At 41.8% G+C, this 23811-nt stretch overlaps 1 protein-coding gene across 1 annotated transcript in view; it reads right to left on the bottom strand.

The window, feature by feature from the left end:
• LOC132472973 (serine/threonine-protein kinase 32C-like) overlaps nucleotides 1-23702 on the bottom strand; it is a 63848-nt gene extending 40146 nt beyond the window's left edge. Inside the window, exons 1-2 of the mRNA XM_060072871.1 lie at nucleotides 23144-23702; nucleotides 3550-3605 (exon numbers count right to left, since the gene is read on the bottom strand). Of these exons, the coding sequence (XP_059928854.1) occupies nucleotides 3550-3605; nucleotides 23144-23225 (138 nt within the window). The 5' untranslated portion in view covers nucleotides 23226-23702. The remainder of the gene's footprint in view (nucleotides 1-3549; nucleotides 3606-23143) is intronic.
• Nucleotides 23703-23811: the final 109 nt, after the last annotated feature.

Below are 23811 nucleotides of genomic sequence, written 5' to 3'. Positions count from 1 at the left end.
GCAGCTAATCTCTCCCCTGGACATTTGTTTTGAATTATTTAACATATTGTTTATGCATTAAACAACTTGCATGTATTCATCTCTTCACACCACGGTCAAGTCGGTTTCTGCTTTCCTGTGCAGCTTTGGTATGGAAACAAATTAGGGTTGAAAATATTGAAGCTGTGGAACACCATATGGGAATGGGTGAAAACATTTTGTGTGACATTTAATTTGCAGTTACACATCAATGGATTGCACCTACAGAAACAGATTTCCAGTTACACATCAAAAGGTTTGCAGCTACACATCTTACTGTTTGTGGGTAAATAATATTCTCAAAGAACTCAATTGTATGTGTGAAGTTTATAGCAATTAATCAAATCTATGAGTATAAACCAAACCTACAGGTACAAAACCTTTGTCCCACATTTGACACTTTGCTACGATGCAAATCTATGGGTACAAAAAGTTTGTTCCACATTTAACCCTTCCGCCTGAATAGGCAATGGGGATGCTCAGATTAACATTTAATTTGACTAGCCAATGAGGCAGATCATTTCAGCAATCACAGTGCTAGTGGGGCGCCTTTTTATAATGCATTCTGCTCGCCTGGGGCCTGGACACTCGAATATGATCATTCATGAATAAGATCAGATGAACTCCTGATAAATAGTCTAATTATAACTGAAATATCTCTTGAGAACCAAACATTGATATATGGGTCTCTAGGAGGTTGAACATGGAGGTTCAGTTTCTGAATCTAACATACTTGTACTGATTAGTTTAGCTCACTACTAAGAGAACGTTTGTCCCGCAATGGTAACAAGAACGAGCTAGAGTGGTGATGTTAGCGTTATGTTGCCGAAAAATTAACATGCCGTTAAAAGGAGATTAGCAATAATAGCCAACCTGATACCCCCGTCCATGTCAGCCAGAAATACAAGTTGGTAATTTTATGACTTTACTATCTAAATATATTATTTCACTAAATTAAGCCTGCTTAATAAACAAATGTTTTTTATTCCTGTTCTTTTTTTGTCAAATAAGATAATAAAAGTGTGTCTGCATTTATTGACATTGCCTTTTTGTCATTTAGCAGAGGCTTTTATCCGAAGTGACTGACAATTACTACATTGTTGTCATCGTAAGAGAAGCCTTTAATAAGATCAGGTGCTATTAGTGGTTACAGAGCTAGATGCTGTGTGCATATGTTCATGAAGGGCCATACAAAAATGATAGCAATCATATCCTATCCATAGAGGGTTAGTAGTATACACTATACAGTGGTTAGAAAATATATATAATAAACTATATATAATATCGATAGGTATATATAAATATAAATTATATATAATATGATGAAAAAACAATGCATTAATATACATACAAATTAGAGCCCGACCGATATATCGGCAGGCCGATATTATCGGCCGATATTAGGCATTTTTTAAACTATTCGGTATCGGCATTTATAATGGCCGATAAATGAATAAAAAAAAATGGAATCATTGAATGATTCCGTAGCAGCGCTGTTGTCATCCGTTTAGCTTGCTTCTTGCCCGCCTTTATCAGATACACCGATGTGATTGGTTAAAGGGGACATATCATACCACCAGGTGTGAATGTGATTAGCCATTACAAGCTGTTTTCAAAATGTGCAGCATTGTGACAACACAGGTGGGCGTGTCCACCTAGATGTGTGACGGATAGATGAGCAACGTTTGCTACAGTCCACTGGGTAGGCTGGTAGACTGATCTATCCAGCACACATCTAGGTGGACACGCCCACCTGTGATGTCACAATGCTGCACATTTTCAAACCTGCTTGTAATGGCTAATCACACTCACACCTGGTGGTATGATATGTCCCCTTTAATGTTCGGATCCAGGGGAATCGGGGAATGAGTATATTACTCTTTCCCAGAGTGACTCGCTGAGCAAATTCAAATTGTGGTCTCGCGAGAACTCTGGATTTTCAGGGTAGCAAATTACTCTATTCGTTCAAATATATTTTGCACATTCACACATTTTAATGTATTCACACAAATTGTTTTCACACATTCACAAAAGGTGTTACACAGCTACCATACCTTTGACCCTAATTTGATTAAATACTTGGGTATCGTCCATCGGCAACACTGTATAGCATTAATCTGAGTGACGGTTTGTGTGTGTGTGTGTGTGTGTGTGTGTGTGTGTGTGTGTGTGTGTGTGTGTGTGTGCGTGCCAATGTTTGATGCAAGTTGCATATGTTTGGTTAGGTCCCTCCCTGCATGCCCATGCATCATTTATCTAGACTTGACAACAACTTTGAAATGTAGAATAAAATGGTTGCTATTCCTGATCTGAAACATCAGTAAAATACATTTATTAGATTTGAGTCTTTCCCTTTATTTCCTTGACGATACGAGATTCTGACAACATAGGGAATTCTTGGTGAAACAAAAGCACAGTTCTTTAGCTCCAAAACAGGCTAGGGAGTTTGAGCCTTTGAATATAGCCCTGCTCCATGTTGATGAAGCTACCGCTCAGTGGGTAAGCTACTAGCGTACTGCAGCCTACCTTCAGCATCATCAAGCGTGTGACAGCCGCCTTGGGGGAAATGCAGCAACGCATTCATTTGCATATTCAAATGCAAATCCCAGTGACTGGGGAGGGATTGCTGTATGAAAGAGGCAAGTGTTTTGTATGAGATTGTAGCAAAGTGAAAGTAAATTGGCTTACAAGCAGAAGTGTAATGAATTAATATCAGTCATGAAGCTTGAGAATTTAACTGCCGATGTGCACGTTTGGGAGCCTACAGCGTGTGACCGTGCACGTACACACACACACACACACACACACACACACACACACACACACACACACACACACACACATGCAAGCATGTCTGCATAGTGCACAAGCACTCCAATTTAATTGAAAATAGTCATCTAAAAGGTCAATTATCAAATCCCATCTCCACCAAGTAACTAACTAAATAATAAACAGTAGTCTGAAATGATTATAATGGCCCTTGAAACAAGACTAATTTGCTTGAACAATTTGCTTTATGACAAATTATTATCATCAGCCACCCCAAACACACGCAAACACACATACAAACACACGCACACAAGAATATGCAGAACCACATGGTGATATTTTAAGACACTGCTCACAGTGACGTGTGGAGGCTCATCGCTACTCTGTAATCAAAACGGGGAAAGAAGAGGCCGCCATCCCTCCTTAGATGCTGTGAAGAAGCAAAAGGCTACTCCATAGCCCTCTCCATTATTAGAGAAATAGTTGTTGCTCTTCTTTAAATAAGCACTAGTTAACATCATTAAGTGAGAGGGTGGTGGGGGTGATTAAGGCGAGAGCCTCCATCTCCCAGTGTGAGATGGGAGCCGAGCGGTAATTACTCGCGGCCCAGTTTACCCACTCCTTCGCTGTGTCTTGACGGAGCCCAGGCGCTGTCTTCTCTATGCGGCTAATTGCAGTGAGAGAGCCATCAAAGGTCCAGAGAAATTACAGAAAGTCAGAAGCACACAAACACAAAGAGAAAGGGAAATTCTTCTACATTACCTTGCCAAAACTCCCCTTCCCGATGGCTCGCAATATCTGGAAGTGGTCAAAGGTTACTGCAAAGGGGGGAGAAGAAGGGAAGAGGGAGAAAGAGAATCATGTGTTTTTGAGAGATGGCTGTTTATTTTATTTGCAGTATGATAACAGCCCTCTGGAGATTATGATGGGTTGAATGCAAAGAAAGGCAGAATATCCCCAGTTTAATCGCTTTCACTTTACCGACAGATTAAGCGAATGGCAAATAGGACCTATAACTCTTTGGAAGTAGTCCGCAACATTCAGTCATCAATGTTTTTTCAACCATCTGGAAAGGAATGGTTAATAAAAGTAAATCAAATATGTGGCAGCACCTGGATTTGGGTGAAGATATATCATTGAATGTTCAATGTGCTGAAACACACAGATGGTAGGTTACACGTTGCTCAAAGATGTACTTCAATGCTTAGCATTTGAGATAATGGGAATAAATAGTTTTATAATAAATAAATACATTTATTTGTAACCTTTTATTTGTGTTCCTCTTTCCTGGATTATTACTCCAGTCAAGCTTGGTTGGTTAAAGTAACTTGTCATGTGGATAGTTTTTTTTTCTTTTTTCATGTTAATGTCCAAGGACAGTTTTATGCTAGGGTTATCTTCATCATATCTTCTCTTAAGAAAGGATGCTCATGCAAGATGAACCAACATAATGCCATCTGCTGGGGCAGAATCAATGTGTCCCCCAATCAATAATAGTACTTGAAGATGTACACTGGTTTTTCCCCAAAAAAAAGGAGACTTGGAGATACATGTTTTGCATCATTATATGTCGAGTTTTTCTTAAATGTATTCTGGCTACGGCATTGACGGAATTGGATTCTTGGCTTGGCTCAAAGAGCATTTGGTATTTTAATTTAATTAATTGATGTTGTGTTTACCCCACAACTACCAGGAGTATCAGAGCAAGGTGTGCAGTGCACATCTGCAGAAACATGATTAGATTTGGTTTTCTCCAAGTTCAGGTTACTTTATTTGTACCCGTATTTTGCAATTAAATATATTCACAGTCCTGCTTAAAGTCTTGCTTTTCCCCCCCACGGGTAATGTTCAAGTTTCAAGTAATTTTCACTCGATATTCCTTCATAATGGCTCGAAACAGTCATTATTTCATTGCGTAAGCCAGCCATAGGTTTGTGTATTGGCACGTTGCCTTCAGAAGGTTTGCGTTGCGCAGAAGGGCTAATCTGTTGTTGTTGTTGTTGCGCACTGGATAAGAAAATAAATCCCCAGCTTGTCGAAGGAATCCAGTGCCAGTCCGTCTTAAACCTCACATGGAGGAATTATTTTTGACATTGCACAAATGTCACTGTGCCGTCTCTGGATATCAAGAGTGGGCAGAGGAAGGGCACGGGCTACTAATAACTGACCTTCTGTGCAAAGGTCTGTGCAGAACCAAGTCAGTGTGTGTGTGCGTGTGTGTGTGTGTGTGTGTGTGTGTGTGTGTGTGTGTGTGTGTGTGTGTGTGTGTGTGTGTGTGTGTGTGTGTGTGTGTGTGTGTGTGTGTGTGTGTGTGTGTGTGTGTGTGCGCGCATTGCCCCACAGGCGGATGTGAACTCAGCAGGACTGCACTGCTGACTCACAGCGTCTCCTCGTTTAGTAGGCGGTACGCCTCTTAAGCTCACATCACAGACAGTCGGCGGCAACGGGGGAGACAAGGGGGAGCGAGATCAAGGGAGTGCATAAGTACGGGCCAGGGCCCTGCCTGAGCCCCCATCGGGGCCCACCACCAGGGTGCGAGGCCCCCCCAAAAATGAACTCCATGACCTGTCATGAACCACCTGCTGATGCCTGCAGGGTCAATGCAACGCGGGGAGTAGAGTCCTAGTTTTGAAGTGTTCCAAGCTCTCCTCTGGGGCTTGGTGAGTTATCTCTACTAGTTTTGTCTGCAAGAGTTGGCAGATCTTGCACAACTTTTCTCTGCTCAGTGATCTTTCAGAGATGCTAAATCCCCCTCTACCTACCTACCTACCTACCTACCTACCTACAAAGGCATACCTTGTATGCCTTGGATGGCATACAAGGTTAGCGACAGGGTTACATTCATCTCATCTCCAGCCCGGGGCATATGGTCTCAAATCAGAGGCTGTAACAGAACAGCAGTATGTGGAAAAACGTTTGGATGAGCGTTTTCTTATCACATGACGTCACATTATTACACACTCCAAAAACTGTCAACAGCAGCAAACACAGAAAAAAGGTTAGATAATGTCTCCCCATACAATTAAAGGTCAATCAATGAGGCTTTGACTTGTTCCCGTTTCTACTAGTTCTCTGCCATGCCGGGCGAATGCACTTTAATAGAATGGACCGAGCACCACGCTCGTTGGAAACAAGCATTTGTCGATTTGCCTTAGATGTGCACTACACAGCCGCTCGTTATGGCCAGGAGGCGATGGCTCATCCCGCCCATGTGTCTTTCATGGCTCCGCTACGGGCGGCTGCTTACGCTCTCGTGCAACCATTCAGAACAGAGCCAGACATGACTTTTTGCTCTGGTGATTAGCAGCACACATTGACTATTGTGAATGCACACCTGTGTGCATCACAGAGCGAAAGCTGACACAAACAAACTCAATGAACAATTTGTACTCTTTAGCTTCCCATAGAGGAGTAAACAATTCAGTTTCCCATAAGATTTTGTCCAGCTGAGCTGGGTTTTGGGTTGACCGTGCAGGCACACATCAACTGTGTTGATGTGTGCCTGCACGGTTCTGAAGTGTCTGCGTAGTAATTTTTGTTTGCAAGGTGCTGATTTGCGCAAGTTTCGAATGCTTTTAGTATATATATCTGGTGCATTTCAAGATATATGATATAACAATATAACATAACAGCAACAACAGATAGCATGACCCATTTTCCCCACTAATGAAAGCGCAAGATTTCTGTCAGCAAATTGTGGCCAGTACACGTCTGGGTTTCATAATACTGTCAATTTTGTACTACACAATCAAATATGTATACTACTCTGCTCATTTTCTTGGTGTGATAAAAGGTTAAATCGATCATGCTTTGGTGCCTAACGTACACTACATTGTTTTTTTGTCATGTATCCCTGTATGAGCAGGAAGGAAAAGGAAAAGGAAACCCTGGATGGCGAGTTGTGTTTGGTACAAACAGGTCAAATTAGATCCCAGTCCTATTATTGATTTACCCCGTCCACAGAGAGGTTTCTTTGAAATATGATTCACCGGAAAAGAGGACTCAACACAAAAAACGAAGGGCCCGTTTTATGTGCGCTGGGTGTGAGTGGTGGTGGTACGGAGAGGTGGAGATCCACCTTGTTTCATGTTACTGGAACTGCTGCAACCTTCAAAAAGGCTCTCCATGCTTATAGCTGCAGCTAGCCAACGCGTCTAGCTAGCTTGCGCTCCCCCCCTGTGCAAGGTGCCATTGGGCGTAGATGTTGGTAGACCACAACACACCTACCAAGAGGTCTGTGTCTGGCTTCGGCAGCAACACTCAGATTCAGAGGCGAACGGACTGTTCGATCCATCTGTGAATTGTTTCTTTGGAATGTCAGTGTGACAAATATTTTGCTGGCACATTTGCAGGTGATTCATATGTAGATAATATTTATTACCATCTGACAAAGGCAGTATCTCAGTACATCCAGAGTACAGATTTACTTAACCAAAAGAATGGGAAAGACTATTTATTTTTATGCTATACTATACTTTAGTTTCATTAACTTTTCAGTACTATATAACTAAATGAAGCCTACAAGCTTACAATCAATATTTTTCTTAGTGTATATTTTGAATTTAATGATCAATAGCAGCAACGCTTTTCCCCCCACTCTGTACAACCATGTCTTGAGAATATCAATTTCACCCTCATCTTTGGTTGTGTAGACTTCCAACACTCTCTTCATTGATTATATGAATGTATGTACAATAGTGGAGTTCTACGTCACATATTGTAATGTTTTTTATTCCCTGGTCTACAGACAGAATGTGCTATCATTCAACAGCCCAACTAGCGAAAAGGTTGGGGTCCTCCGTGTGGTCTATTTATCTTCATCAATGACAGATTCTTTGGCCTTCCTCCGTTCCTTTGTTAGACTTCTTGTTGTCAGGGTTACCTTTAGTCTGAAAGACGTAAAGGATACCCAGGGAGGGGCCACCTCAAAGTCAATCTGGATGAACCCAAGGTTAAGTGGTACGTGGCTGTTCTCAGTAAAACCCGAAGGAACTGGTCAGGGCAACTGGAGAAAAACAAGAAGACGCGTCGGGAAATAAGTGAAATGATGTCAGTCAGCTCCTGTATGGTCTCCGGGTTCTCAGTCGTGTTGAGCTCAACAGCTTTGTCTCCCGTATGGAAAAAGAGGGAAAGCGAGGAATGCTAAAAGTGCTTTGACAGCAAATGCTGAGGATGAAGGTGCGTGGCTGAGAGTTCGGTGACATTCCTCCAAGCCCTCTTGGGGGCTGGAAGCTGCTGACACACTGGGCGGTCGGGTAGCAGCTGACTAGATATCTTGCAAGGGTGTCCCTTTAACGTGCGACTGACTCATGTGGGATGAGTGGCTATTGGCATGAAGCCGTGTGTGTGTGTGTGTATGTGTGTATGTGCGGATGTGTGTGTGTATGTGCGGATGTGTGTGTGCCTGTGTGTGTGTGTGCACGGTATAACCCTCTAATTGAGTGCTGAATTTAGACAGGCTCCCCTCCTCGGCATGAGTCACAGAGCCCGGCGCTGTAAAGGGACCCCAGTGATGGGGCCGAGAGCGTCTTCAATCAAAATGGCTCTTTTAATCATTTTGGGATGCTTGTGTCTCGTGATCCCGTCCCACGTTCCCTTCTCACTACAGAGCCGCTCGGATCACCGTGACAACTGGCACAATGATCCTCGAGTGGGTTTCACGGGAGTCAAGCAGAGGTGGACATTTGTTTACTTTATAATGGCATGACTCCTGTTGTTGGTGCTGCCTCTTCCAAAGTTTATTAGTTGAATCCTCGCGCTTGGGCGTGTGCAGACTAAAAGAGAAGTAGTAAGGGTGGACCTTTCCTATTAATTGGTTGACAATAACCTAGTAGTAGTCTTTGTAGTATTAGTAGTAGAGGAAAGTTTCCCTCTTTGTTTGGTTAGATTTAATGACTTGGTTCCTGTTATTTTAAAAGAGAAGGTATAGAGAGAAGGAGTATAATGATAAGGGGGAATTGAAGTGCTTAGCTCATTCAAAAAAAAAAAAAATATTATACACCCTGCATGGCAGGCAGCAGTGTAGTGGGGCAACTGATATAAAAAGGGCAACGGAAATAGACAGAAACGACCTGTCTTTGTCCTGTCCGAAGTCTTTTTAAGTTGCCAACTTAAAGGCTTAGACGAGGTGGGCGGGGGAACAAGGAGTGGGAGTGAGTGGCCTTTAGAGTGAGTGGTTGTGATTTAATGAGGTCTCACAGTCTCAGCTCCAGCTAGATAGTGGAAATATAGCAGGATGTGCACAATGTTGAACTACAGTATATAAATTAGGTTGTGAAATGAAGGATGAACATGAAAGGCAAGGATATTGACGTCATCAATAAAATGTGCTGCGATTCATTCTTCTTAATAGGTGTAAAAGACAATCAACTGAATATACCACACATAGGTAAGCATCTACACATTCAAGTTGTACAGTACACAATGCTTCTACTCTTAGATTATTCTTTGTATTCCCTTTAACAGAGAAACCCTCTGTTGAAGGGAATACAACGAAAACTTTGACTGCAAGATGAACAACAGGTATGGGTTATGCATGAACAACCAAGGTTGTTAGATAAAAAACCAACAAAGGCCTGAATATTGAATGATATATAATACAAAGCTACGCCTGGATAGACTTCAAAGTTGCAGTAAGAGTGTTATTATTGCGATATAGCAATAATAACTCTGAATAGGAATGAATGAGCATGCTGACATAAAATGGTTAGAGGAAATGATAGACAGAAATTGCAGTTTAAAGATCTGTCATTAAACTGTGTCTGTCACAGAGCAGGAATCGGCAAAGTAAAAAAGCCATGGAGTAATCATAATTTCTGACACCGAACACCAGAGAATGGATTTAGGATAGTTTACGACATGAACCAGGGGCGAGATACCGTGTGACTTGAAAATAGAAGAAAAGTCTAATTTATTCGGTGGCACTAACCATCTTCAGTCATATTTTGACATGAATTATGAATCCTAAAGTGATGTAATTTTAATGAGGCCTTCTTTATTAATCATAATCACAGTGTTCGCTCCAGGCACAAAGAATAGTGGAAGAGGTATGAGGGAAAGGAATGATTGTGTGTGTGTGTGTGTGTGTGTGTGTGTGTGTGTGTGTGTGTGTGTGTGTGTGTGTGTGTGTGTGTGTGTGTGTGTGTGTGTGTGTGTGTGTGTGTGTGTGTGTGTGTGTGTGTGTGTGTGTGTATCAAAAGCATGAATGCTGGAACATGCTCAAGCTCACAGATTAGATCCTACCTCGGGGGATTCACTGCGTACAAAGGCTTGGTGATGGTGACTGGTATTCTGTGTTGGTGTATATTAGGTTCTCTAATTGGTAATAGTCAGAACAGATTAGTCACCCACTGGACCCTAATACACTAGCCATCACAAATCAGTAATGAAGAGACATGAAAACACTTGCTCTAGGGTTAAATAATATGATGTAGAATGTTTTAGTAAAATAACCCATGTTGGCCACTCTTGCAAACAGCTAACATGGCTGAACAAGTGAATTAGTCATATAGCCTAGTTCTGCTTAGTGGTCACTAAGCATTAATGGGTCTGCTTAGTCGAAAAATAAAGTTAACTTCATTACAATAATGCATAATATTAAATATAGGTGTGTTCTGGTGATTTGCAGCAGAAGTGGAATCAGTACAAGTAGCGGTAACCAAGAAGAGAAACTAACCATGAGCAGCATAAGCGCGGCGAGAGTATGACATGAGGAATTGTGGCAAACTGTACAGGTGTGTGATAGCCTGATATTGCTCGACCAATAGATTTCGTAAGTCCCGCCCCTTCCGGTGGTCCCCATGGGACCTATGAAATGTAAAATATGAATTGGTTTCAATGCAGAGAACAAAATATTTTCAGGTCCCAGTCTTTATATGCCCCGGATTACACATATGTTGTTTGTGGATACGAATGATTATTTTTCACGTTGTTCAGTAAAAGGCGGTAGAGAAAAAACACAATGAGAAAGACTACAAGTCTTGTATGTGACAAGACCGACAATCTCCCCATCGTCATAACTGAAACTCTCCACATGCCCCGACATAAAATGGTTATCACCTCTTTCGATGCCGTTATCCTCCCCTTGGAGAAATCACCATGTCTTTACCAGAGTGGTGGCACTGGTGACGTATATCATTCTCGTTGAGAGCAGCGAAGAGCTGTAGTTAACAAAGCGGCCTCACACAAAACCAAACATTATCCAACTTCCTCACAATAAATTGTAGTTCTCTTTGCATGAAAAATGATCATTTAAATCCACAAACAACATATGTGTAATACGTGGCATATAAAGACTGGGAATAGCGAATTCAACAGACCATTACACATCCACTGCCGCCATCTTGTTTTTTCCCGGAAAAATGCTTCTATGCACTCCTCTGTACAGTAATTGAATCAAATCCGACCCAAACTATGAAATGGTTATGATTGGCCGAACCTTGGCGAAGTCTGCTGGACGGGGCCAGATAATCTAACAGAGCAAAGAGAAAATGATCGTCCCCTTCCCAGGCTACCTGTGCTCTACCTTGTTAAATGAAACAAACGAAACAAATCATGTCAGGATATCATTTTCAGCGTATGCTGTGATTCCACAGGCTACTACACTATGCAGCAATTTGAATCTGCGCACTTCCCCTTAGAGTAGGAATGATCCCCTGAGACGATAACACCGTCCCACCGCTGTCTGGGCAGCCTGGGATGCATCGAGCGTGTGTTGGAATAGCCTCATATAGGATCGTAATAGTAGAGAGAGTGTTATACCCTTAGAGAGGAGCAACTTAATACCTGCGATGTTAGCCAACCAAGAGCCCATTGACTCACACTCAGCAAATAAATATCACAGAGCTGTGCTGTATTGTGGTTACACCAGGGTACACTCATAGTCTGTGTGATGGCAGAAACCTTGAGGGACCTGTATTCACATACAGACAATAATATAAAATGGAGTGAGATGGGTTCACTCAACAAATACTACTCTAAATAGAGCATGACATGAATAAGCTAGTCATTGACCCAAGATAAATGGCTCCCACTGAATAGTTATACAAATAAGGTGAACGAGGGAGGACAGTAATTGCAGCACTTTAAGATTTTAACCCTATTAACGGTATAAGCATTTTTTCCTTCTGCAAAGCCAGTACTATCTTCTTCCGAGCAGACCATGGCAATAATAAATCTTATCTCCCACCTATTGCTCCCTGTACAGAACAGCACACTGGACACAGATCAAAAAAACTCCTAGCATCGATCGTCTGCTGCTCTACGTTTGGGAAATATTCCTCTGCATTCATTCCAATCCACTGGCCTCTACTCAGGTGTTGAACCATGGCCCCCTGCCCAAGCAGAGGTTCATATTTCGCTGACAAACAAGCATTTCCAAGCACAGCCCATTTATCTCAATATAAGGTGCTGTATGCCTTGGTTTACAACAGATCTATAGGGCAGCAATAGGGAAACCTTTATCTGATGATGACTCAAGGGCGCCTTTCTCAAAAGGTTTGAGGCAGCACCTAGACTCTATTATCAATGAAGCATGCGTGGCACTGCATATTACGGTGGAACTGAAATATATACATAAACCCCCCCAAAAAGCTCTAAGAAACACTTTGCTTCACAGCAAGCTGTTTGTCCCATAGGACCACTGAATACTTCATGCTTTTGGGCCTCAATCTTCTTTTAAGGGTTCAGGGAAAAGAGGTACTCCTGGCACATGTAACCACTGAGGAGAAGCCATCAAAGGCATGGAGGGGCCCAGTTTAAGATTGATGTTCAAGAAATATGGGTCTGGGAAAATTTGATAAAAAAAGACGCCTGTTTACTTGTGAATCAGACCAAGCTTTATCGCTATCACGATGGAAGATATGGGAAGGCCTTGCTTACGGGATTGTTTTGTTAACGAGAAATCTTTTAGTTTGATTAATTTACCATGCACCATTATGGACATGGGTCAAAAGTGAATGGTGATATTTTCCCCCATTAAAACACCATTCATTACCATGGATATATTGCTTGCACCTGAAAAGAGAGACAAATGTATTTGCCATGCAAGCACTGAATTTGACAGCAGCAGTTTTTTATTACACATCTGGTGAATCAACCCAAACAATGGCCGTCACAGAGCTCTCCACATTCTGACCAGCCATACGGGGACACTTCTCCCCGGCCCACTGATGACCACGTTTGAAGGACTGGTGTTTACCTTAATCACTATCATCACTGAGTGGCCATCAGAATGGTTTTCCTATTAGCACTCTGGAGTGCTAGTGCAGCTAAACGTGTGGGCTCTCCAACACAGCCCGAGATGAATAAATGAGAGCACTACAGAGTTGATTGCCATCACTGGCTGGGGGTGACTGCAATGGCGAGGACCTCCACTCATAAGTGGAAACAAACACGAGGACAGATGAACAGTGATCGCTGTGAAGCACTGTCACAGATGGCCAGTCCATACCTCTCTGCAGCATCCTCATTCTTCGCTAGCGATTGCTAAATTGACTTGATGTGTCGGGATTGTATATGAAAATAATGCGATTGCCAAGGTATGCGTGTGCATCTGTCCGCCGATGATATGCTCCCCATCCACTCAACCTGCTCCACTGCTGAGAGGTTAAAGTCATGTTGTCGTAAAGTGGTATCCGGTGTGGTTGCATCCGAGAGTTTTTTTGCCATCAGGATTTCATGAGAACACAATTGTACCGATGCCAATACTGCTGCATCCCTAATTATTCACAAGCAACACAAATCTAAATTTACTGCAATTACAATTTGCAGCCAAGGTCGATGCCTAACAACCAAGCAAATCATTATTCATCTCCCATGAACTTTATGCCATCCTCTTCTCCCTCCATCTGAAAAGAATAATATATACTCTGGGCTCCCTGCTTCACATTCAAGAAAAACGTTAGAAATTCTCAATATGACCTACCAGAGCTAACATTCATTACTTCAATCCGAGAAAGGCATTTTTGAAGTTACGAGCAGCAAATATTAAGTATTCAATGTTTTGCTCAAAATGTTTATTGAACAGAATGATGAACAATTTATTTACGTCTAATAACTGGGGCTAAAGGAACATTAACTATAATTGTGATCCTTAAAAATGCCTCAACAGAGGCAAATACATGTAAAGATTTATTGTGCAGGACAACAGTACGTCTCTATAGACAAACAGACAGATTTTATTTCTTTAAAGGATTGCACTCCAGTTGTAATGTTAAGTCGGGTATAGAGATGTTTTGCGGATGCACAGTGAATCCTCACAAACAAGGTGCCATGCTGTCGGTTTGAAGAGGGAGACATGAAATTGGATCTCCACTCACTCTCACGTGCGCACACACACACACACACACACACACACACACGCACGCACGCACAAACAAGCACACGCACGCACACACACACCGCAGCAGGCTGTGTCGGTATACTTCTACCTCTCGGTCTACTGGGTAGCTGAAGCATACTGCATACACTTCAGAGAAGGTAATTCTCTGTTGCACCCTTGGTATTGCCACATACATCAGGCACAGCACTGCCACAAATTGAGCTGCTTGGAAGCTTCTGAGGTTGCCATGACCAAATCTCCGGAACTTGATGGGCTGACTGAAATTCCTGTGCAATTCACAGCTTCCTGCGACGGACATTGGGACATCATTTATTTACTTTGTTTTGTCCTATATTTTGAACATCAGACCGTCCTAATATCTGATAAACGTTCCATGACCTGACGGGACTCAGAGATTTCCTTGGCTTGACTGCAGCTGCAACTCCGCCTGACCCATACATTTATTAACCAACAATTACAATGTATAATGGATAACCTTTTTTTATCAGCATCCACAAGAACGGGGCACAGCAGCAAGCACCAACAAAATGAGATTTGCCACCAGGTCATCAGCTTCAGAGAGAACATTCATCATCCTCAACTCCCCTTAGACTCATAACCCACCAGACCGTGACAAGGCCTACTGAAGAAATTGACCATGCGTAAAGGGTTAAAATGCCATATTGACCTTCTCAACAGTGTGTGTGTGTGTGTATGTTTGTGTGTGTGTGTGTGTGTCTGCTCGCGCGTGTGTGTGCGTGCGTGTCGTGTGTAGGCCAGGTTACATAAGGGGATCATCTCTGACTTTCGAAGAGGTGTTTGGAGGGAATAGCTGTCAAGATGGAGACTTCAAGACGAAGGAGAAAACAATGAATAGTTGGATTATAAATAGCCCATGAAATGTTCGGTTCAGTTCAAGGCAAAAGCAAAGAGGTAGAGGTGAGAAGACTACTGTTGAATTATATGTCTTCACTCTCAACACCACATGAAAATAGAGCAGTAGAAGCCTGTTGTTATTTCAACATTATGATATGATAAATATTATATGTTGAGGCCTTTAGGAAATACACTCTGAAACCAGACTCAAGCAGACCAAAGGATTAGAAAAACACATTTTTACATATTTCAGTATCCTAGTTATATCGATTCACACCATTAAGGGTTAAAGCCTTTTGCTCAAGAATGCTGTTGGCTGCTGACACTGTCAAACATCCTCACCACAACACTCATACCACTATTCTAGCTATAAGGGATGGTTACCTCGACAATCAACAACTGCTGCAATCACCTGACTCCAAGGCAAAGCCTCTAATACAGGAGGTTATGCAAATGTTGCTTCTAATTAGAATCCAGTATTTACGATACCTGACGAAAATTCATAGCATGATGGCAAAAATACAAACAAAAAGGTTTTGGCAGCCCAACAAGATAATACCGAGTATGTCCTGATTCCACCGTGAGGATATCATACGGGCTCGGAAATAATGCAGTTATCACCTCAGTAACGAATAAAAAAAAGTGACATGATTAATCAGCGTCGCAAAATGAGCTGGAGGTGAAAAGTACTTTGACATAGCTGTTTGAGAACGTGCAACAGACACTGTACTGTGTATGTGTATAAAATGGCTACCATGGCCTAGTTCCTTCCCCCTCAGCTGCTGTGTTTTGGGGCTAAAGCAGAACACACAGTGTTCTGGCCCAGATACACCTTACTTCTGTTTGCCCTCACACAGGTAAATAGGACAAGTGACTTAGTCAGGTCCTATATTGCATTCAGCCCCAAACCATGCTATAGTTTTCTAGCAGAACCTACACAAGTACTCACTTTTCTCAGTCTCTCCACACTCACTATGTGATTGAGTTTAACATATCCATCTCTTTACACCCGTATTTTAATGGCATTGAGATCCATATAGCAAGGGAGGATTGTTGCATACACACTCCCTAGGGGGTCTACTGGGCAGCTGGAGGGGCGGAGTTACTGTCAGCCTTGATGGTGTCACATATCAACATTCATTCAGCAAGGAATATTTCAAGATTCATCACAAGTGTGTGTGTGTGTGTGTGTGTGTGTGTGTGTGTGTGTGTGTGTGTGTGTGTGTGTGTGTGTGTGTGTGTGTGTGTGTGTGTGTGTGTGTGTGTGTGTGTGTGTGTGTGTGTATTTTTATATGCACGTTTGATGGCAAGGCAGGCGTGACAAACCCTCCGGCGACACGTATGCTACAAAGATCCACAGATGTTACAGTGGTGTGTGTGTGTGTGTGTGTGTGTGTGTGTGTGTGTGTGTGTGTGTGTGTGTGTGTGTGTGTGTGTGTGTGGTTGTGTGTGTTCCGACACCAAGGAGTATGGCTAAAACAGGCCACTTGTCCTGTCCTCTCTCGTCCTGTCCTCTCTCTCGTCTCGTGCTGACCTGTCAACATCCTATCCTCACTGTTCCTTCCCGCCGCGGCGATGCTGGAAGTCACCTTTCTCTGGCCCCATTCTTTCACTGTTACAGATAGTCCTCAGGCCAAATCCAATTTCCAACGGGACCCAAACAAATGCTGATCAATTTTCATATCATAGCACGACATTATGTGGTTCTTAGAACCAGCCAATGATGGTTCATACCAGCGGACAATATGATAGAAATGGTGGTAACCCAAGCTCAGGAAAAATGCAACCGTCACACCATTGAAAGGGTTTGATTATATCATCATGGTTGATTATATAATTGCTGTATTTGATGGGCAATAATATCCTTATGGGTATAAATGTCAGCTATAGTGTCAGACTCCTTTTAAGGATATGACAAAATAAATGTCATTAAGTAATGCATATATTTGCAGATTGTTTTGGCGTTTCATGTCAGCTGCCGGCACTTAAATACAAGTTGCTTAAAACACTACCTGCCAAAAATGAATGATGATGATTATTATGATTATGATTATACAAAATGTCATTCCCCTCATCCCATAAACCTCATGTATATTAGGGGTAGGAATCTCTTGGCACCTCACGATTCGATTCCGATTATGAGGTCAACGATTTCATTCTAAAATGATTATCAATGCATCTCGATGCAACAAAAATATTTATATACATTTCCATGCGTGATTTTCAAAAATACATCCGAGTTTGCTACTCAGAGTTTGCTAATCACTTCTTACTTTTGTGATGATCATTAAAGACATCAACAGATGAATTAACTTATCTAATATTTTATTAGAGAAAAAGCTTTTGTCACAAATATGTCTTTCTATGAACAATGCAATAATCAATGCAGCTTGCATTACAACACAATATGGAATTATGTAAAAAATTGGTTTCAGTTTTCTTTCTAATCTTTGTTTTCTATGGCATTAAAGAAAAAGCTGCTCTTGAATTAGAAGGAGTTCTTGTGTCTGATGTGAGTTTGCGTGCATGCTATGCGTAGGCTGAATTACAATCGTGTCAAGACAAATCAGATTGGCCAATACACACTGAAGATAAATTAAATAATTTTAAAATTACTAAAATTATCCCTCTCTGCCGAACAGAATGTTGCAGCAGGCGAACAAATTAAAAATTAAATTCAGATTATTAATTTATCTGCATCGGGATGGAATCGTTCTAGAGAGAATCGGGATGCATCGAAGAATCAATAATTTTTCCCACCCCTAAATACTGCTCATTCTCAATCTTATTCTTGGTATTTTATAACAATTAATGATTTGCCTTTGGGTGAGGTATGTCAGAACACAAACCGGTCTCCGCAACGGGTTTAAAATGCTAATGACAGCCAGAAACCCATTGAAATCCCCGAGATCTAGGAGTTTAATCAGAGGAGCCTAAATGTTTTTGCAATTTGAGTCACTGCGCAAAGCCTAGAAATTATATTCAATGAAATATTGTATTCTAAAGTTTCTCTCATCTTAAACAGTGAAAGAACACAAATAACTCAAAACAAAATTAAGCATTACACCTACGCTTTCACACAAACTCATTGTGTGTGTGTGTGTGTGTGTGTGTGTGTGTGTGTGTGTGTGTGTGTGTGTGTGTGTGTGTGTGCATTTTATCCTTTAGATCGCAACATATAATAGCATTATCGGTTCCCAGGATCCAAATCTATATCCTCCCTCACCATCTTAACACACTGTAAAATCGGTTTACAGTGTGTACTTACATTCTCGCACATTACTTCCCCTGGGAATTTGCTAGCACCTGCATTTGAGCACTGGGTTTAAAGTTGAACCAAATGTAATGTATTGCGAAAGACCCCAAAACCATATTATGATTCTCAAAGATATCTATGTTTTCTTTAAGCCGGATGCTTTTAGGCAGTGAGACTGAAGATGCTGTGGTGCTGCTTTATTATTAAAGATTATGTCAAACCTGACCTAGGGTATTCTTGATGACAGAACTGTTTGGATGACATTTTGCTGACAATACTCTATACTGTTCTTTATCTAGGAAAACAGGGGGCTTGAAGAGGCAATCACATGATAGGAGGGAGAAATGTTGCTATCAGTTTATGCCAGATACATCAGTTGGCCTTTCACACATAAACTCTGGATGAACTCTGGAGAATCAGGTCCGGAGATGAGTTGCCCTTTCACACATGCAACACACAACAGGAGATGAGGCCGCGTCAGACGTGTTCACACATATTTGAGATGCTGCGTATACTTTAGCCGAGGGGTGACGCCTGGGGAGAGCGTGTAGGAGGCTGGACGTAACGCAGAGTTTACCCCAGGGAGCTGGTAGTGTGTGAACTCCATAGGGGCTGGCATTATATCGGTGCATGTGTGAAAGCGCTACAGGTCAACCTCAATTGTGTTCCCTCGCATTCGCTAATCCTTTCCTTTGCAGAACTGGGAGTATACGCTCACATAATATTCACACAATATTGCATTATTCACACACGCAGAGCCAATCTCTTTGAAGACTCCTTCACCCTGGCTCTGCTAGAACCCTGAGCTCTCCCTTACAAGCTCACCTAAGGACAAGTGGTCTCCTTGAAAATCAATCACCCTGACTCTGGCACTGCTCAAAATAAATGTCATCTGGATTTTTAAAACCGATAAAACCTCTCCCCAAAACATTTAGCTTTAAGGTTACAGCGTTAAATAAAAGCAACTGGTGTAATTAGGCAAGACAACATCTTAAAACGTCTACTTCCATTGTGCCATTAGCTGGTACATTCTTTACTGCCATAGGGTGGAAGCAATCGCCTGCATTCACTTTTTCCCCATTCTTGTTTCATAGCTAATAAACCCATTACAAATGTAGCATAAGGCTACTATGTGAACAGTTAACGTATTAAAAGACTAGGGATGAATTTTGACATTCATAAACTTGCCATATTCATGACTTTGTGTAAGTATGCTAGGCTAGGCCAATAAGCCGAAAATAATAATTAAATCAGCGTTATATATATATATGTGTATAATCGTTAGCCTCAAATGGGATGATTTAGAGTCTAGACAAGCACTTTCACCAGGAGATAGAGCGACGTAGCCAGGCCGCTTGAGAACAGCAACGATAAGACATGCTTTGTAAAAGGTTTTGGCCTGTTTGTAAGACCCTAGGTTAATTGTTGTCATCGTCTATGTTGAGATGTAGATCAGCCATGATTTCTGATAAAATGACCCCCCCTTGAGCTGTTGACACGTTCCTGAAATTGGTGATTAATAGATGGACATATATGGCTTATTACATTCAAAACAAGTGTTTAGCTGCTCTCATAGCTGTAACTTTGTTGGTCTAACCCAAGGAAGGATATACAAGCTGCCATATATGGGTAGATCTCTCCAATGGTACCAACAAAGTCCTTATTTTGATCCAGTGTTTAACCGGCACTGCGCATGCTCACGGAGGGAGATACCACAGTTTTATTCTGTGCAAAACAAGTCGCTGCCTTTGTGATAACTGTGAATACTGAATGCAGAGCAAGATTTCAATAAGTCGCAAGGTTTACGTTCATGATGGTGTGTATTTTTAACTGATTAAAAACAAATCTAAATCATTGTATGTTAAGGGTCATTCGAAGATTGTGCCTTTATTCTCCAACACATTTTTTTTTCCAACCATAATCTTATTCTACTCTGAATGTCTGCAATTTGTCTGCAATAAAAAAATGTAAACTAGCTCACCCGACATGATGGCGCTAGCTGATATTTAGGCGCCTACACTATCATAGGCTCATGCCTCGTGATCAAGCACATCCCAGTGATTGGCTGATGTCAGATCATATCTGTATCCTATAATGACAGCAGCAACAATAAAAATGACCCCAGATCAGTGGAAGTGGAAAAATGTTAATAAGTGTGAACAAAATGAAAGAAATGCTAATAATGAGAGACATATTTTGAGAATGTAATGATATGAACACAGTCACCGTTTCATAAAACATTGATTTACTGCTCTATCGGAACCCTGAAGGATTCTTCAAGCGTTTATCCCATACATTTTCATCTGCGGCACTGCATAGCATCGCACTACATGTCATGCCTGCACATGTATGTGTCTGTTTACAAAACACACACACACACACACCACAACTAATCTAGTTAATGTTGAAAAATGTCATTTTGTTTTATCTACAACAATATTGCAAGGAAGCCTTGCTCCAGGGTTAATTGTTGCCAGAGCACAACAAGGGCAGTGTACTCCACATATTGCCAGACTAGTGGGACAATTACAATGGTCCCATTACATTGAAGATAGAGAGAGCGACCGTCAACGTAGCTACAGGCACTTTGTTGAAGAGAGAGAGCGGAAGAGAGAGAGATAAAAGAAAGAGAGAGAGCGAGAGAGAGAGAGATGTAGGGCTACTGCGAAGATGAAAAGAATGAGAAGGACTCAGTATTCATGGAGAGTAATCAGCCATCTCCCTCTTTATCGGTCTCTATCCCTCAACCAAATGTGTCTTCAATGCCTTATGCACTCATATCTGACAGAGACAGGCGGCTACACACATACACACACTTTGATATACAGGCAGAGATGCATTTAGGGAGACCTCACAATTTGGTGATACATGCCTATAGGTGCAGATTCACGCGCGTGTGTGCATACACACACCACACAAAATATCAAGTGCATTTCTAGTGCAGACTTTCCACCCCTCTTTCTCTCATTAAAATACAACATTCTTTGTTTTTCTCGCTGAATTGCCTCTTTCTAAGCGGCCATACCAAAACTGTATGTCAGGACCTAGCACAAATAGGCTCCTTTGGCCCGAGATGGACCTTAAGAATGCTCTGCACAACAATATGCAACTTTGTGGCATTAAGCCTCATCTGAGAGGATGAAATATTGGCTTGAAAGTAGAGAGCCACCACTGGTACTCCAACAGACTCACGCTTAAGACACCCTCAGGGCAGAAGGCTCTGTTTAATGTGTATCGACTCGACAATATCCTTTTATTAAGCCAGGGAGAATTGCTAAATTACTTTAAGATAATGACGAAAGGCCAGCCAATGATTAGTGGACAAAAGCTAACATATCATCATAATATAGGCATTACCAGTTACATTTGTATATGCCTTTCTCTTCTTCAAACCAGCTGGTCTACAAAATAGGCCATATTTAATTGAAGCAAGGAAAATGTTTTTTTCTACCAAAGACGTTAATCCCTGAGAGTCATCTCCTCAGCATGTAAACTGAAGCAACAGCCATAGTATAGAATGAGCTGGATGAACTTATTTATAACGCACACACAATAAAGTTTTGGTCGGTGAAGTCAGTAAGTTGGTCACAGATGCTTACTGCTCAATGTGTTTGACTCCCATTGCCTAAACCATCAGTGACCTACTTAGTGACACTGCCAGATACACACTTGTGTATGTGCCATGAGGGGAAACACTATCACTCACATCCTTGAACCTATGATGAGCAAGTGTGACATGGGCAAGTAGAGTCTATAGATTACCATATGAAAGGCTAGATAATGGCTTGATGGTGTTATTGCTCTAACAGGGCAAAAGTGCTTAAGGGAGGTTATCAACGTGAATGCATATCTCGATAATAGGTAATACAATTGAAATTGGTTTACGCATCGTGAAGGCAGAGAATCCCGCAAAGCCCGTCTTAACAGTTGTAGCCTTGTTAGGGGCTTTTGTTGCTTGGTTTCTTATTAAAATGGTTGGTTTAATGTTATTCTTATTCACTAAATACGATTAGTCGGCGAAAATCCTTAAGAGTCTCATACGTGTGAGTGTTATCTTTTAACCATCACATCTCATAATGGGATTATACATGGGAAAATGTAATATTCATATTTCAAAGGAAGCGGTTGCTATGCATAACGCCACATATTCCCTTTGCGTTATGGGGAAAGCCAATAGCCTCCTTATATCAATTCATATGGAGCATGCACGGCACTCCGACGCGTCCAGTTCCATACTTTGTATCCTTTGAAGTAACTAACCATACTTGATTAATTTTAATTCGGGAATAACTATTCAGCACCCATCCCTAGGCTTACTGATGACATCTATTATCAAATAGCATTACTTTCACGCATGGTGCTAAGCTCGTCTTAATTATGCAATTAATGCAACGACTTAAATTGCTTCTATTTCAAAGACGTGAACGCACGCGAGTAACATAGCGAGCTCCATATCCAACTGAGTGCGTAGTGTACAAACACACATGCACATCTTTGTGTCCTTAGTTTACACCAAAATAAAACTTTTCTTCGATACGAACATGCAAAATTGCAACACATATGGACATACATCCGACATAAGGACTGCAATGGTTCTCCATCTGAGGACAGGCGGTCCATCAGTGTTAAGTTGGGCGTCACACCCCCAGCCTGCTCTAGTCACAACAAGCAACGAGACCAGGGAGGGAATCTTCTCCCAAAAACAGCCAATGGTAAACATACAGGCCATAAAACGACACTAGCTACATCCAACAGTGACAGATGTATTCAGTCACTTCGCTCAATTACAACTTCTATAACTTATACGATTCGAAGTATCGCCTCAAAACTCCGTTCCCTCTAGTAAAAGGTGTATCGTGGATCAGTTATTGTCATATCCCCAAAATACACTTTAAAATACTTACCATCCTCCTTCTCGTCGTACACGGGTCTTTTTGAGGAGCTATTCGCGCCCATCCTCTTCTTCCACTTGCCCCAGTGAAACATTGAGACGCGAGCTCAGATTGCATTCCTCGCTCCTTGAAAACTACACTTCTGTCTCGGACACGCGGATCAATTCATAACACACTCCTGGTGCCCATTATGTCTTGCATTTAATCCCTGCCGACTAGATTTTTCACACACAGACACACACTTGAATAGACTGCACTGCAAAGTGAACGCTGAATTAATTGATGTTGCTCGGGGAATGGCTCGTTTTGGCGTTATGCTTTGCTGTCTTCAGTGTCCAGTCAGCCACAGTGAATTGTGTTCTCCAGCCTTGCGAGTGTGCCAGTTGTTGGCCAGTAAGACTGTGGTCGAGACGACGTAGCAGCTTGTGTTGTCGTGCTTGTCAAGATCCAGGAACAGCCTCTCGGACTCGCTTACCTCAGACTGTAGGTGTAGCCGCCTACTAGAGGAAGTAGTGCTGCTCAGCCTGAGTGTAGCCTGTTACCTCAGTGGATTCAGACATTCAGCGAATCTAATTAGAAGATGGGTGGGTGGTGCCAGATCATTGATGGAAAAGGGGTTAACACTTTAACTCCCTGGCTGTAAAGACAAAATCGCTTATTATTGCAGATTTTTTTCATTT

The sequence above is a fragment of the Gadus macrocephalus genome, chromosome 15 (assembly GCF_031168955.1).
Source record: "Gadus macrocephalus chromosome 15, ASM3116895v1".
Classification (NCBI taxonomy): domain Eukaryota; kingdom Metazoa; phylum Chordata; class Actinopteri; order Gadiformes; family Gadidae; genus Gadus; species Gadus macrocephalus.
The sequence above is the reverse complement of the archived record's forward strand: the minus strand, read 5'-3'. Positions and strand labels throughout refer to the sequence as shown.